Source organism: Dendrobates tinctorius, unplaced genomic scaffold, assembly GCF_039654945.1.
Source record: "Dendrobates tinctorius isolate UK_male_01 unplaced genomic scaffold, ASM3965494v1 ptg000232l, whole genome shotgun sequence".
Lineage (NCBI taxonomy): Eukaryota > Metazoa > Chordata > Amphibia > Anura > Dendrobatidae > Dendrobates > Dendrobates tinctorius.
The window spans coordinates 13,844,731-13,862,500 of record NW_027361899.1 but is presented as its reverse complement, the minus strand read 5'-3'; the positions used below and the strand labels follow the sequence as shown (position 1 = coordinate 13,862,500).

At 42.4% G+C, this 17,770-nt stretch overlaps 1 protein-coding gene across 1 annotated transcript in view; it reads left to right on the top strand.

The window, feature by feature from the left end:
- ALK (ALK receptor tyrosine kinase) overlaps positions 1-17,770 on the top strand; it is a 969,161-nt gene that overhangs the window by 783,048 nt on the left and 168,343 nt on the right. Inside the window, exons 6-8 of the mRNA XM_073556354.1 lie at positions 11,414-11,545; positions 12,599-12,706; positions 13,321-13,424. Coding sequence (XP_073412455.1) covers positions 11,414-11,545; positions 12,599-12,706; positions 13,321-13,424 — 344 coding nt within the window. The remainder of the gene's footprint in view (positions 1-11,413; positions 11,546-12,598; positions 12,707-13,320; positions 13,425-17,770) is intronic.

Genomic DNA, 17,770 nt, shown 5'->3' with positions numbered 1-17,770 from the left:
GGAATCTCTGAGTGGATATAAGGCAGCCGACGCCCTGTAGGATTGCTGGTGATTTCTCTGCTCTGAACTCTGGCCTCCAGTTCAGTTCCTGTCTTCTAAAGCTAAGTTTTGCTCTGTTATTGTTCCATGAGATTTTGTCTGATTTGCTTAGTTTTGTGTTCAGCCAGCCCCGGCTAGGGCTTTGCTGAATTTCCATTTTTGTCCCTGATCGGTTAAATCTCTTTTGCTCTGTCTGCAGAATATATCGGAGTGCTGATATAGGGATTTTGAAGTCTTGTGACTTCAGGGCCGTTTTTCCTATCAGACGTGTTGGGACATTTTTGGTAGGGTTTTTGCGGATTGCAACCAGCATCTTTTCTGTCCTTTCCTATCTAGTTAGTTGGGCCCCATCGTTTGCTCTGCCTGTCTTTCTGTCTGTGTTTGTGTTTTCATCTGTTTTCACCGACAATACATGTTGGGGGCTGTCTATTGCTTTGGGGTCTTCTCTGGGGCAGTTTAGATTTCCCCTTTCTTTCTTTAGGCTTATTTAGTTCTCCGGCTGTGAAGAGGCATCTAGGACCACTGTAGGAATGCTCCACGGCTACTGTTAGCTGTTGTGAATAGGATCAGGTGTTTTGAATGAGTCACCGTAGGAGGCAAAAACAGAAATGCTAGCTAAGTCCAGAAAACCAGAGAAGTTGGCAGCTATCGGATTGCAGACCCCTGAACCTATCAACAACAACTAGCAGTAGCCGTGGGGAGTTCCTACGATGCCCTAGACCCCTCGATCACAGCCGGAGAACTGCCTAGCCTAAAGACAGAAAGGGAAATCTAAACTGCCACAGAGCAGACCCCAAAGCAATAGGCAGCCCCCAACATATAATGACGGTGAAGCAAGATGAAAAAACGCTAACACAGATAGAAAGATAGACTGAGCAAATGATGGGGCCCAAGCTAACTAGATAGGACAAGATAGGAAAGCTGCTGTCTGCAATCCGCGAAAAACCCTATCAAAATAAGAGCCAACAGACTGACAGGGAAAAAGGCCCTGAAGACGCTAGGCTTCAAAAAGACTATGTCAGTACTCAGGTATTTTCTGAAGACAGAGCAAACCGACAAAAAAGGAATTCAGCTCACCCCAGCAGGGAATGGCAGAATCCAGAAAAGCAAGGCAAACTAAAACCAAAACACAAATGCAAAAAGGCAAAGCAGAAAACTTAGCTTTTGAGGAGCAGGAATCAGACTGGTCTCCTAGAATTCCACAGAGAAATCACCAGCGAGGCAGAAGGGCGTCGGCTGCCTTATATCCAGTCAGAGATCCCCGTCGCCCAGTCATCCTTTCCCAGCTCAGGTGCTTGGTAATCAGCCTCACTACCTTCCTTCACCAGAAGAGGGAGTTCATCAGACCTCAATGGTGAAGGGGAAAATGAACTCATAACAATCAGGGGTCTGCAATCCGCTAGCTACCAACCTCTCCGGTTTTCTGGACTTAGCTTGCATTTTTGTTTTTTCCTCCTCCGGTGACTCATTCATAACACAGGGAGCTCCCCCTAGTGGTGGCTGCAGACAGGATCTTATCATGTATCTCTGTATACAGGGAGCTCCCACTAGTGGTGGCTGCAGACAGGATCTTATCATGTATCTCTGTATACAGAGAGCTCTCCCTAGTGGTGACTGTAGACAGGATCTTATTATGTATCTCTGTATACAGGGAGCTCCACCTAGTGGTGGCTGCAGACAGGATCTTATCATGTATCTCTGTATACAGAGAGCTCCCCCTAGTGGTGGCTGCAGACAGGATCTTATCATGTATCTTTGTATGTATGTATGTATGTATTACATGGATATAGAATATTACATCAGCTGACGGCAGGGTAAGTGTCCGGGGTAGAAGAGGCCCCAGACAATTTTCACTTTTGCCCTGTTTTTGGTTTGCTAGTCTCTTATGGACATCATGTCTCATCTTAGTAAATGCTGTTTTCGGCCACCTCATCCACTCTGCGTTAATGTCAGATAGATATTCAGCGCCAGTGTGTGACCTGAAACACAGACGTCACCGCAGAAGCTGCAGAATAAATAAATCCAATTACTTTACAATTGAATAGAGAAGTTGAAGAAAGGATTGCACTGGGGTAAAAAGACTATTTTCTCTTAAAGGGCTACACTCCCAGTAGTAGGACTAGCCATCTAACAGGCACATAATGGCACACAGACAAATGTTCACTTTAATTTAAAAAACATATATATATGATTTTCCCCTTATGGAAATCCTTAAAGGGGTTTTCTGCTTTATTAGCAGAGTCTAATGATAATTAGGCACTGGACTTCCCAAATTGTCTTCCAGCTAATGACGCCCTTGGTGATCATCTGCGATCGGTGGGATAACCTTGCAGCAAGTGTTTCATTTCCTACAGCGCCACCACAGGAGAAATGAAAAATTGCACACTCTCCAGTAAAATCAGAGAGGAAGACAACATGGGTACTTTTATATGCCAGTTTCCCCTTTAATGGACACGGTGGGTGCCTGCCCTTAAAACTTTTCTGCAAACTTACGGTAATTTCTCCCCCAGGCAACGCTTCTGGGGTAGTGAAAAACAAGTTATTATTCAGTATTAAATATTTATTCTTGTATTTTGGTGGCTCCGTCTCGGCCCGCTGCCCACGTTAATTGTTAAATATTGCTTAATAATCGCCGGCGTTTATTGTAAGGAAGCGAGGCACTGCGCATTTTCCTGCTCTAATTATTTTTTGCTGTTAACAAGGGACGCGTTCTCTTGGATACAACGTTGCTTATAATTAGTAAATTGGCCCAAGCAGATAATAAAGATACATGAATATTGAAAGATTGTTATTGCATTGTTCACTAAACACTGCAGCTGGCAGCGGCACAAAGCGATCAGAAACAAAGAAATCAATGGTAATTACAGGGAGATGGCATCATGTACAGCACTCGAGGAGCTGGTAAACAGGCGGCAGATCATCTCCACTGTCCCCGCCTGTCCTGAAATGGCGCAGAGCGGCAGAGGTCACCAGAAGTGATCTGCATACACAGAATGAAAAGCCCCAAGGGGGAAGAGAGCAATATTAAGGAAAAGTGTGCAATTATTTGCCCCAACTACACCTCCTCACCCACAGACCCAGAAGGGAAGTTCAAAGAATGAGTCACTTTTATGGATCTTCTAAAATTAAAGTTAAAAAGGAAAACTCAGGACAAAGCCAACAAAATACATTGCTACATCTAACAGTGTGTCCATTTAGCCTCTATTAAAGGGGTTGTCCAACACTGTGCTATTAATGGCCTATCCTTACATGTGATTGGTATGGGTCTGACATACTGTGCATGCCTGTGTCTGTATGTATATATGTGCATGCCTGTATCTGTATGTATGTGCTCCCTGCATGTATCTGTATGTATATATGTGCATGCATGTGTCTGTATGTGTGTGCTCTGTGCATGTATCTGTATGTGTGTGCTCTGTGCATGTATCTGTATGTGTGTGCTCCGTACATGTATCTGTATGTGTGTGCTCTGTGCATGTATCTGTATGTGTGTGCTCCGTACATGTATCTGTATGTGTGTGCTCTGTGCATGTATCTGTATGTGTGTGCTCCGTACATGTATCTGTATGTGTGTGCTCCGTACATGTATCTGTATGTGTGTGCTCTGTGCATGTATCTGTATGTGTGTGCTCCGTACATGTATCTGTATGTGTGTGCTCTGTGCATGTATCTGTATGTGTGTGCTCTGTGCATGTATCTGTATGTGTGTGCTCCGTACATGTATCTGTATGTGTGTGCTCTGTGCATGTATCTGTATGTATGTGCTCTGTGCATGTATCTGTATGTGTGTGCTCCGTACATGTATCTGTATGTGTGTGCTCCGTACATGTATCTGTATGTGTGTGCTCTGTGCATGTATCTGTATGTGTGTGCTCTGTGCATGTATCTGTATGTGTGTGCTCTGTGCATGTATCTGTATGTGTGTGCTCCGTACATGTATCTGTATGTGTGTGCTCTGTGCATGTATCTGTATGTGTGTGCTCCGTACATGTATCTGTATGTGTGTGCTCTGTGCATGTATCTGTATGTGTGTGCTCTGTGCATGTATCTGTATGTGTGTGCTCCGTACATGTATCTGTATGTGTGTGCTCTGTGCATGTATCTGTATGTGTGTGCTCTGTGCATGTATCTGTATGTGTGTGCTCCGTACATGTATCTGTATGTGTGTGCTCCATGCATGTGTCTGTATGTGTGTGCTCTGTGCATGTATCTGTATGTATGTGCTCTGTGCATGTATCTGTATGTGTGTGCTCTGTGCATGTATCTGTATGTGTGTGCTCTGTGCATGTATCTGTATGTGTGTGCTCTGTGCATGTATCTGTATGTGTGTGCTCCGTACATGTATCTGTATGTGTGTGCTCTGTGCATGTATCTGTATGTGTGTGCTCTGTGCATGTATCTGTATGTGTGTGCTCTGTGCATGTATCTGTATGTGTGTGCTCCATGCATGTATCTGTATGTGTGTGCTCTGTGCATGTATCTGTATGTGTGTGCTCTGTGCATGTATCTGTATGTGTGTGCTCTGTGCATGTATCTGTATGTGTGTGCTCCGTACATGTATCTGTATGTGTGTGCTCCGTGCATGTATCTGTATGTGTGTGCTCTGTGCATGTATCTGTATGTGTGTGCTCTGTGCATGTATCTGTATGTGTGTGCTCTGTGCATGTATCTGTATGTGTGTGCTCCGTGCATGTATCTGTATGTGTGTGCTCCGTACATGTATCTGTATGTGTGTGCTCTGTGCATGTATCTGTATGTGTGTGCTCCGTACATGTATCTGTATGTGTGTGCTCTGTGCATGTATCTGTATGTGTGTGCTCTGTGCATGTATCTGTATGTGTGTGCTCCGTACATGTATCTGTATGTGTGTGCTCTGTGCATGTATCTGTATGTGTGTGCTCCGTGCATGTATCTGTATGTGTGTGCTCCGTACATGTATCTGTATGTGTGTGCTCCGTACATGTATCTGTATGTGTGTGCTCTGTGCATGTATCTGTATGTGTGTGCTCTGTGCATGTATCTGTATGTGTGTGCTCTGTGCATGTATCTGTATGTGTGTGCTCCGTACATGTATCTGTATGTGTGTGCTCTGTGCATGTATCTGTATGTGTGTGCTCTGTGCATGTATCTGTATGTGTGTGCTCCGTACATGTATCTGTATGTGTGTGCTCTGTGCATGTATCTGTATGTGTGTGCTCTGTGCATGTATCTGTATGTGTGTGCTCTGTGCATGTATCTGTATGTGTGTGCTCCGTACATGTATCTGTATGTGTGTGCTCTGTGCATGTATCTGTATGTGTGTGCTCTGTGCATGTATCTGTATGTATGTGCTCCGTGCATGTATCTGTATGTGTGTGCTCTGTGCATGTATCTGTATGTGTGTGCTCCGTACATGTATCTGTATGTACGTGCTCTGTGCATGTATCTGTATGTGTGTGCTCCGTGCATGTATCTGTATGTGTGTGCTCCGTACATGTATCTGTATGTATGTGCTCTGTGCATGTATCTGTATGTGTGTGCTCCGTGCATGTATCTGTATGTGTGCTCCGTGCATGTATCTGTATGTGTGTGCTCTGTGCATGTATCTGTATGTATGTGCTCTGTGCATGTATCTGTATGTGTGTGCTCCGTACATGTATCTGTATGTATGTGCTCTGTGCATGTATCTGTATGTGTGTGCTCCGTACATGTATCTGTATGTGTGTGCTCCGTACATGTATCTGTATGTATGTGCTCTGTGCATGTATCTGTATGTGTGTGCTCCGTGCATGTATCTGTATGTGTGTGCTCCGTACATGTATCTGTATGTATGTGCTCTGTGCATGTATCTGTATGTGTGTGCTCCGTGCATGTATCTGTATGTGTGTGCTCCGTGCATGTATCTGTATGTGTGTGCTCCGTACATGTATCTGTATGTATGTGCTCTGTGCATGTATCTGTATGTGTGTGCTCCGTACATGTATCTGTATGTGTGTGCTCCGTGCATGTATCTGTATGTGTGTGCTCCGTACATGTATCTGTATGTGTGTGCTCCGTGCATGTATCTGTATGTGTGTGCTCCGTGCATGTATCTGTATGTGTGTGCTCCGTGCATGTATCTGTATGTGTGCTCCGTGCATGTATCTGTATGTGTGTGCTCTGTGTATGCAAGTATCTGCTCTTTGCATATATGTGTGTGTATGTGCTCAGTATATACATGTGTGTGTGCTGTATGTATATTCAAATGTGTGTGTGATGGAATAATATGCTATGTGGATATCATTTTGTGTATATTTCTATTTCACTTATTTTCATAGTGTTTTTATTGATGCTGTAAGGGTACCGTTACACTTAGCAATGCATCAGCGATCCCGACCACGATATGACCCAGTCAGGATCGCTGGTGCATCGCTAAGTGGTCGCTAGTGAGCTGCCACACAGGCAGATCTCACCAGCGACATAGCAGCAGTCGGGGGTCGCTACTTACCTGTCAGACGAGGCGATGAAGACGTCCTCCCGCCCGCGTCAACGCGTCGCTCCAGCAGGAAGCCCAGCAGGAAGCTGGCGACGAGAAACGGCCCAGGACGTTCTCGCGCGATCAGCGATAATCAGCGGGGGAGGCGGTCGGAGGTAAGTATCACACATAACGATATCACTGCTGCGTCACAAAACCAGTGACGTTATAGCGATATTGCTAGCGATGTCGCTTAATGTAACGGGCCCTTTAGTCTACAACCTGACTATCTGTCTCTTGATGACCCTCTGTAGTGCATTAATCCCCAAGGCTCCTTTGTTCTCATCTGGGAGGCCTGGAAACCGCCCCAACCTGTTTGACTACCCCTGGACACAAGGAAGGGGGTGGGGAGAACAGGAGCAGGTCAAGTCAGTTCCTGTTTGGAGAGGATCGTGTATAGACTGCACTTCAGAGAGAAGGACCCATTTTTATCCTCTGGTGCTAGAGTTTTGGAATCGCCTCTCCCTGGACATTTTATCCTCTTACTGGACTACATTCTTGTTCTGGACTATTGCATCCTCAGTGTGGTGGATTGTTTATGGACCTTCTAATTTTGCCTGTAATAAAGGTCTTGGGATTGTTCACCTTTCCCTTGCTCTGTTGATTGTGTGGTATCGGAGAAGGACCCCGTGACAGTGTGTGTGTAATATACAGTGTTTGTGTCCCATAATGTGTGTAGCATCCGCATCCTAGTAGTACAGACGAGAGTCCATAGGTGTAAACATGTCGGCAATCGACAAATGAATGAGCAAAATGCTGCCTATTCATCGAGTGATTGGATTCTTTATACCGAAACAGAAATCATTGTTCTCAGCAGCACATCGCCCAGTGAAATCTGCAGATATGCTGCTGATAACATGATGATGTATGGGAAGAAATTGATCTACTAGTGATTGTTCTGTCCATATCATTGTTCCTCAGCCATTGTAAAAAGGCCGGGAAACAAGCATCGAACGACTTCCATATTGTCGATCACACTTGTTTAATGGCCATAACTCAGCACATGTAAATATGACTGAAATGCTTCTGTATGATGTGGAATATGTCAGTAATTGGGGCCCCACTTTGTCTACAACCGGCCCTGCATAAAAACCTAATAAAATACATTTAAGTTTGTGGGTGTGATGTGAAAAAAATGTGAAAAAGTTCACAGGGTATGATTACTTTTTCAAGGCATTGTACAATATACAGGTGTTTCTCACTAAATTAGGCTGACGCCCTCCGACACCTCCCCTGCTGCGCTATGTTACGGCTGCCTCCACACTCCTTGCCCTGGCAACAGACATGGCGGAGGAGTGGGCCTTCTCTTTTCTGTTCCAACTGCACCTTCAACCCAATCCCACCTCTTCCCTCCCTCATCCTCCCCTCTTTTGAAGTCCACTCTGTCTGCATCTACTCTCCCTACACCCTCCAAGTGGCTGTCATATACCGACCTCCGGGCCCGACCACTGCCTTCATTGACCAATTCTGGATAGCTGATGCTGTAATGAATATTGTACAATATGACAGACACAACAATGAATATTCACTTACAATCCTCCACATGTGCAGATGAGGGAAGTGATGAACTCCTCTGTAATGACAGCTTGTATCCAGCCCACATTCTCCTCTTCCCCATGGACGGAGCTTCCTTCACTGGTTTTGTTTTCCATTCTGCATTCTATGTTTATCTCGATGTATCAGCAGAGATGAGCGAAAAGGTAAATAATTACACCTCATTCATTATCAGCTGGCAACAAAGTATCCAAGTGCCCGACTAATTATATCACTGACCATTAAGAGCTCCCCAAGGCTGCCGAGAACACGATGTTGAGGCCAAGAGAGCCACAGCCGACACCGCTATATAATCACATTTCTCTCCGCAAATTTATATATTCATTCATTTTAATTTATAAAATGGATCTTTTATGTGAGTAATAAACCCAGAATAACCCGAGTGCAAGTGACGAGAGCAGAAAAAGTACTAGTAACTGATATATCACACATGTCACATGTTCTGCTGCAACCCCAGGAAGAAATGTCATCATAGGGGATAATATTATACCAGTTATATTCTTGTACATAGGGGCAGTATTATAGTAGTTCTATTCTTGTACATAGGAGCAGTATTATAGTAGTTATATTCTTGTAGAAAGGGAGCAGTATTATAGTAGTTCTATTCTTGTACATAGGGGCAGTATTATAGTAGTTCTATTCTTGTACATAGGGGCAGTACTATAGTAGTTATATTCCTGTACATAGGGGCAGTATTATAGTTGTTATATTCTTCTACATAGGAGCAGTATTATAGTAGTTATATTCTTGTACATAGGGGCAGTATTATAGTAGTTATATTCTTGTACATAGGAGCAGTATTATAGTAGTTATATTCTTGTACATAGGGGCAGTATTATAGTAGTTATATTCTTGTACATAGGGGCAGTATTATAGTAGTTATATTCTTGTACATAGGGGCAGTATTATAGTAGTTATATTCTTGTACATAGGGGAAGTATTATAGTAGTTATATTCTTGTACATAGGGGAAGTATTATAGTAGTTATATTCTTGTACATAGGGGGCAGTATAATAGTAGTTCTATTCTTGTACATAGGGGGCAGTATTATAGTAGTTCTATTCTTGTACATAGGGGCAGTATTATAGTAGTTATATTCCTGTACATAGGGGCAGTATTATAGTAGTTATATTCTTCTACATAGGAGCAGTATTATAGTAGTTATATTCTTGTACATAGTGGCAGTATTATAGTAGTTATAGTCTTGTACATAGTGGCAGTATTATAGTAGTTATATTCTTGTACATAGGGGCAGTATTATAGTAGTTATATTCTTGTACATAGGGGCAGTATTATAGTAGTTATAGTCTTGTACATAGTGGCAGTATTATAGTAGTTATATTCTTGTACATAGGGGCAGTATTATAGTAGTTATATTCTTGTACAAGGGGACAGCATTATAGTAGTTATATTCTTGTACATAGGGGGCAGTATTATAGTAGTTATATTCTTGTACATAGGGGGCAGTATTATAGTAGTTATATTCCTATACTTACAGGCAGTATTATAGCAGTTTTTTCTTGTACATTGAAAGTTGTATTAATATACTGTTTATACTGAGATGTTTCTTTCAGGTTTCTGGGGATGTATAGTTGTGGCGAAAAGTATTGACACCCCTGCCATTTTGTCAGATAATACTCAGTTTCTTCCTGAAAATGATTGCACGCACAAATTCTTTGGTATTATTATCTTCATTTAATTTGTCTTAAATGAAAAAACACAAAAGAGAATGAAGCAAAAAGCAAAACATTGATCATTTCACACAAAACTCCAAAAATGGGCCAGACAAAAGCATTGGCACCCTCAGCCTAATACTTGGTTGCACAACCTTTAGCTAAAATAACTGCGACCAACCGCTTCCGGTAACCATCAATGAGTTTCTTACAATGCTCTGCTGGAATTTTAGACCATTCTTCTTTGGCAAACTGCTCCAGGTCCCTGATATTAGAAGGGTGCCTTCTCCAAACTGCCATTTTTAGATCTCTCCACAGGTGTTCTATGGGATTCAGGTATGGACTCATTGCTGGCCACCTTAGAAGTCTCCAGTGCTTTCTCTCAAACCATTTTCTAGTGCTTTTTGAAGTGTGTTTTGGGTCATTGTCCTGCTGGAAGACCCATGACCTCTGAGAGAGACCCAGCTTTCTCACACTGGGCCCTACATTATGCTGCAAAATTTGTTGGTAGTCTTCAGACTTCATAATGCCATGCACACGGTCAAGCAGTCCAGTGCCAGAGGCAGCATAGCAATCCCAAAACATCAGGGAACCTCCGCCATGTTTGACTGTAGGGACTGTGTTTTTTTCTTTGAATGCCTCTTTTTTTCTCCTGTAAACTCTATGTTGATGCCTTTGCCCAAAAAGCTCTACTTTTGTCTCATCTGACCAGAGAACATTCTTCCAAAACGTTTTAGGCTTTTTCAGGTAAGTTTTGGCAAACTCCAGCCTGGCTTTTTTATGTCTCGGGGTAAGAAGTGGGGTCTTCCTGGGTCTCCTACCATACAGTTTGCCCTTTTCATTCAGACGCCGACGGATAGTACGGGTTGACACTGTTGTACCCTCGGACTGCAGGGCAGCTTGAACTTGTTTGGATGTTAGTCGAGGTTCTTTATCCAACATCCGCACAATCTTGCGTTGAAATCTCTTGTCAATTTTTCTTTTCCGTCCACATCTAGGGAGGTTAGCCACAGTGTCATGGGCTTTACACTTCTTGATGACACTGCGCACGGTAGACACAGGAACATTCAGGTCTTTGGAGATGGACTTGTAGCCTTGAGATTGCTCATGCTTCCTCACAATTTGGTTTCTCAAGTCCTCAGACAGTTCTTTGGTCTTCTTTCTTTTCTCCATGCTCAATGTGGTACACACAAGGACACAGGACAGAGGTTGAGTCAACTTTAAACCATGTCAACTGGCTGCAAGTGTGATTTAGTTATTGCCAACACCTGTTAGGTGCCACAGGTAAGTTACAGGTGCTGTTAATTACACAAATTAGAGAAGCATCACATGATTTTTCGAACAGTGCCAATACTTTTGTCCACCCTCTTTTTTATGTTTGGTATGGAATTATATCCAATTTGGCTTTAGGACAATTCTTTTTGTGTTTTTTCATTTAAGACAAATTAAATGAAGATAATAATAACAAAGAATTTGTGTTTGCAATCATTTTCAGGAAGAAACTGAGTATTATCTGACAGAATTGCAGGGGTGTCAATACTTTTGGCCACAACTGTAGAGTCACATTTTTTCATTTCTGGGTATTATTCCTGTGACACCTCTCCAGTTCAGGGTCAGTGTCCTGTGAATTACTTTACTTCTTTTCTCTTGGCAGGGAATCCAGCTGGAGTTAAAATGACTCTTGACGGATCCTTTCATTGTCGAAGTGGGCTGGAAATTAATCTGTCTCAAGTCTGCAATTTCATCCCCGACTGTGAAGAACGGGAAGACGAGGGTGATCTGTGTCGTGAGTGTCTCCTAGATATTGTACCTCTGTGTTCTGCCCTCATGTTCCCCTCTCTGTACAGTCATACAGGACGGTACCTCTATTCCCAAGGACCTGACAGGTGCCAGATTATCACACTCTGTGACTTACAGGAAGGAAGGTTTATTAGTGTGGACGCCTGTGTCTGTGCATGTGTGGGTTTTCACAATAAATCAGTGTAGGTCAATAATTCTATATAATAGGGGCAGGTTGGCTTCCGCAGTGTGTGACCATCCGGCTACATGATGGCACGTGAGGCCTGTGACCACACTGGATGGCGGTATTATGTGTGCACTGAATTTTGCCGTTATTTCATTTTTGCGTTCGGATAATGTATTTCAGTATTATTGTCTCACTCTATTGGGGTTTTAATTTATGTTCAGGTTTATCACTTAATTGAGGGTGAAGGAGAAGACTGAGACCTTGATTCAACTTTATTTTTATTAATTTTGTTCTTAAATTTCTTGCTGGCTTTTGTGCCATTTTTCCTTTTTTTCAGTCTCTGATTTTGTTGTTTAGGCCGGGATCACACTGGCTTCTCTAAAAGGATAATGCGACGTCTTTCGAAAAGGCACAAAAACAGCAAAAAAAAAAAAAAAGGATCTTTTGAGTTTTAGCCAAAAATTCACCAGAAATCATTTGCCAGTTTATGAATTTTTGTAAAAGGTCGTCTAGAGCAAACTAAGGCAAGACAGAAAAATAAATCAAATAGATGAAGATAAAAGCTATAATGTAAGTCAGCGGGGATACGCCACGTACGAGTCCTGTGATGGCCGGAGGACGACGACACAATAACCGCAGATCTGAGGTTCATATATTGTGCGGTAACTACTGACAGTCACTGTCCGGGCAGAGCCTGGGGTTCACTTATTTATAGGCGGCGTTGTGTCGTCATCTACATAAATTACAAAAATTCCGGCTTCCATCCGCAGAACATCGTCTGTCACATTGTTACTTTATTGCCATTCCACAGACTGTACCCAGATGGATCGCAGTTTGGTGTCACATAATACAATGTCTCCCCTCTGGCTCCAGGTCACCTCCCCCCAGGGTTCTACTGCATGTTTGAGGATGGCAGCTGCGGGTGGGCGCTAGATCCCAAAACATCAGACTGGAGGATCGGAGCCCTGGAGGGTTCAGGAGGTGAGTGATCCACTGACACTACATGATGGAACACTTAGCAGCTGTTTTTAAAGATAGCATCACTATGTCTCTGATGATAATGAGCATGCTGAAAACGCTTCACAAAAGGAAGCGTGAGCCTAAAATAACCGCCAGTGTAAAAATACCAAGATTATTACTCATTTTGTTTTTTTGAATAAAGATTGTGATATGGAAAAAAATTGCCAAAAATAATTACAAAATTCACATAAAGCTAAAACATGTCCACACATTCCCTTTCATCATCTGATCAGGCTGAATCTCAGTTCTCAGACAAGCAGAAAAAGCTGAGCCTTGTGTCATCTGCTCAACAGCACATAAGTCATGGTATTTAATTAAGAAGAGCATTGATGTCATTTGACAAAGAAGAAATGATGTCATATAATTATTTTGCACAGTGGACGATACAACACTCCAGTCTGTAGCAAAATGTGACATTTTTCTGAGTTCAAACAATGAGATTTGCTAATATTCTAACCTTGCACTACTTGTATACAGCAAGTATTTCATGAGAAGACACTTACTAAATATACAGTATGTTCGGACAAAATTACAAGTAAACTCCATTGACATAAAATCTGTTCTTATTTCTACAGATGACTCAGTGCTGATTCTTAATACAAGAGAATCTAAAGCTTCACAGAGCTCCGCAACCACCAATGTCCTGTACCCATCACCTATGAAGAACTCAACCTGTGAGGTCAGTACAGAAACATATACTGTGCTGCAGGAATGATTCTCTTTATTTACAAGAATATAACTACTATAATACTGCCCCTATGTACAAGAATATAACTACTATAATACTGCTCCTATGTACAAGAATATAACTACTATAATACTGCCCCTATGTACAAGAATATAACTACTATAATACTGCCCCCTATGTACAAGAATATAACTACTATAATACTGCTCCTATGTACAAGAATATAACTACTATAATACTGCTCCTATGTACAAGAATATAACTACTATAATACTGCCCCCTATGTACAAGAATATAACTACTATAATACTGCCCCCTATGTACAAGAATATAACTACTATAATACTGCCCCTATGTACAAGAATATAACTACTATAATACTGCCCCCTATGTACAAGAATATAACTACTATAATACTGCCCCTATGTACAAGAATATAACTACTATAATACTGCCCCCTATGTACAAGAATATAACTACTATAATACTGCCCCCTATGTACAAGAATATAACTACTATAATACTGCTCCTATGTACAAGAATATAACTACTATAATACTGCCCCTATGTACAAGAATATAACTACTATAATACTGCTCCTATGTACAAGAATATAACTACTATAATACTGCCCCTATGTACAAGAATATAACTACTATAATACTGCCCCCTATGTACAAGAATATAACTACTATAATACTGCTCCTATGTACAAGAATATAACTACTATAATACTGCTCCTATGTACAAGAATATAACTACTATAATACTGCCCCCTATGTACAAGAATATAACTACTATAATACTGCCCCCTATGTACAAGAATATAACTACTATAATACTGCCCCTATGTACAAGAATATAACTACTATAATACTGCCCCCTATGTACAAGAATATAACTACTATAATACTGCCCCCTATGTACAAGAATATAACTACTATAATACTGCTCCTATGTACAAGAATATAACTACTATAATACTGCCCCTATGTACAAGAATATAACTACTATAATACTGCCCCTATGTACAAGAATATAACTACTATAATACTGCCCCTATGTACAAGAATATAACTACTATAATACTGCCCCTATGTACAAGAATATAACTACTATAATACTGCCCCTATGTACAAGAATATAACTACTATAATACTGCCCCTATGTACAAGAATATAACTACTATAATACTGCCCCCTGTGTACAAGAATATAACTACTATAATACTGCCCTATGTACAAGAATATAACTACTATAATACTGCCCCTATGTACAAGAATATAACTACTATAATACTGCTCCTATGTACAAGAATATAACTACTATAATACTGCCCCCTATGTACAAGAATATAACTACTATAATACTGCTCCTATGTACAAGAATATAACTACTATAATACTGCCCCTATGTACAAGAATATAACTACTATAATACTGCTCCTATGTACAAGAATATAACTACTATAATACTGCTCCTATGTACAAGAATATAACTACTATAATACTGCTCCTATGTACAAGAATATAACTACTATAATACTGCTCCTATGGACAAGAATATAACTACTATAATACTGCCCCCTATGTACAAGAATATAACTACTATAATACTGCCCTATGTACAAGAATATAACTACTATAATACTGCCCCTATGTACAAGAATATAACTACTATAATACTGCTCCTATGTACAAGAATATAACTACTATAATACTGCCCCTATGTACAAGAATATAACTACTACAGGGTGGGCCATTTATATGGATGCACATAAGTAAAATGGGAATGGTTGGTGACATATGTTTCCTCTTTGTGGCACATTAGTATATCGGAGGGGGGAAACTTTTCAAGATGGTTGGTGACCGCAGTGGCCATTTTGAAGTCGGCCATTTTGGATCCAACTTTATCTTTTCCAATGGGAAGAGGGTCATGTGACACATCAAACTTATTGAGAATTTCACAAGAAATACAATGGTGTGCTTGGTTTTAACGTAACTTTATTCTGTCATGAGTTATTGACAAGTTTATGACCAGTTATAAAATGTGTTCAAAGTGCTGCCCATTGTGTTGGATTGCCGATGCGACCCTCTTCTCTCACTCTTGACAGTCTGATAGCAACACCGCAGATTAAATGCTAGCACAGGCTTCCAGTGTCCGTTGTTTCCGATGCTGCCCCTACGCCAACTGGCGCTTAGTTTACACCCTGAGCAGAGTTTTCTGCGCACGTTCCGAGCCAGTTTGTTCCGCAGATAAGCTGCAGGTATCCGTGATGAATAATAGATACGGTACAACTGGTTGTATAGAAAATCACAGTAACAAGATTTAACATAGAAAAAAAACAATCTTTAATAATGTGTCTCGCCTAGGGGGGCTTCACTCCTGAAATACTGTGAGATTGGAGGTCTCGCCCTCGGAGCTTCCTGTATTTCCGTGTATCAGTGGCGGCTCCGCGGCGTCCCCTCCTGGCGCTGATCTCTCCCCGGATCCCTGGGGCTGCGCCGTCCTTTTCATGTGCTTGTTGTGATCCGCGAGCTCGTTCTCATCCTCTTCCTCTCGGTTTTATAGCTGCTCGTGGTGAGTGATATTTTTTTTTTCGTTCGCGGCCTCTGGAGATAACTGCGCAGATAATTGAAATTGGATATAATCCGCGTGATCAAATCCGGTGCGGACGGGCGATCAAGGAGACAATGAGAGAGGAAATAATGATGAGCAGATCTGACGCCGCCGACACTTGTAGCTTCTCATCATCAGTGAATGCAAGTGATACGTTGTATCAACAGCGACACCGGCTCTGTGCGTGGCCCTCATGGGGTCTCTCTGGGTACAGAGCCCCCCAAAATCACCGTCATGGATGCGCCATATTCCTGGTCACCGTGAATGGGAAAAGTTTCTAATAACTTAATCTCTTCTACTGGAGAAAAAAAAGTTGCAGCAAGTTATAACCTGAGATTGCGCTTGGCTGGACGATCTCCGTCTGACCGGCGAAGAGCGCCCCCTAGGAACACTTCTTACCATACTGAGTCACATACTAAAAAGGTCCCAGCAGCACAGAGTATTTCAGGAGAAGAGTGTGCTGATCCTGCGGGAGGACACAGACTGAGAGTCAGGCCGGGGTCACACATGCAAGTGCAGTGTGAGTCTCTCGCCTCAATACCCGGCACTGCCGCCGGCACTAGGGATCGGAGTGTGCGGCTGCATGTATGTATACAACTGAACGCTCCGGTCCGAACCGCCGGCGCCAGTGCCGGTTATTGAGGCGTGAGTTTCTCGCATTGCCCTCGCAAGTGTGACCCCGGCCTTTTATGGAGGAAGGAGTTGGATCGCGAGAAGCACAGAGTATTTCAGGAGATGATGATACTGATCTGGTTGGAGGCCATAAACTGAAAGCTAAAGAGGGCAGGGAACAGCAGCACAGAGTACTTCAGGAGCAGAGAGTGCTGATCTTAAAGGAGGCAACAGTGTTACATTCTGGAAAGAGCAGGATCCACAGCAGCGCAGAGTATTTCAGGAGAGGAGGCTGCTGATTCTCTGGGAGGTCACAGATCGAGAGTTACATAACGCAAGAAGCATGTTACTCCAGCAGCACAGAGTATTTCAGGGAAAGAGTGTGATTCTGTGAGAGGACACAGACTGAGAGTTATATAGAGGAAGGATCCCCAGCTGCACAGAGTATTTCAGGAGCAGAGAGGGCTGATCTTAAAGGAGGTGACAGTGCTACATTATGGAAAGAGTAGGATCCACAGCAGCGCAGAGTATTTCAGGAGCAGAGAGGGCTGATCTTAAAGGAGGTGACAGTGCTACATTATGGAAAGAGCAGGATCCACAGCTGCACAGAGTATTTCAGGAGCAGAGAGGGCTGATCTTAAAGGAGGTGACAGTGCTACATTATGGAAAGAGTAGGATCCACAGCAGCGCAGAGTATTTCAGGAGCAGAGAGGGCTGATCTTAAAGGAGGTGACAGTGCTACATTATGGAAAGAGCAGGATCCACAGCTGCACAGAGTATTTCAGGAGCAGAGAGGGCTGATCTTAAAGGAGGTGACAGTGCTACATTATGGAAGGAGCAGGATCCACAGCTGCACAGAGTATTTCAGGAGCAGAGAGGGTTGATCTTAAAGGAGGTGACAGTGCTACATTATGGAAAGAGTAGGATCCACAGCAGCGCAGAGTATTTCAGGAGCAGAGAGGGCTGATCTTAAAGGAGGTGACAGTGCTACATTATGGAAAGAGTAGGATCCACAGCAGCGCAGAGTATTTCAGGAGCAGAGAGGGCTGGTCTTAAAGGAGGTGACAGTGCTACATTATGGAAAGAGCAGGATCCACAGCTGCACA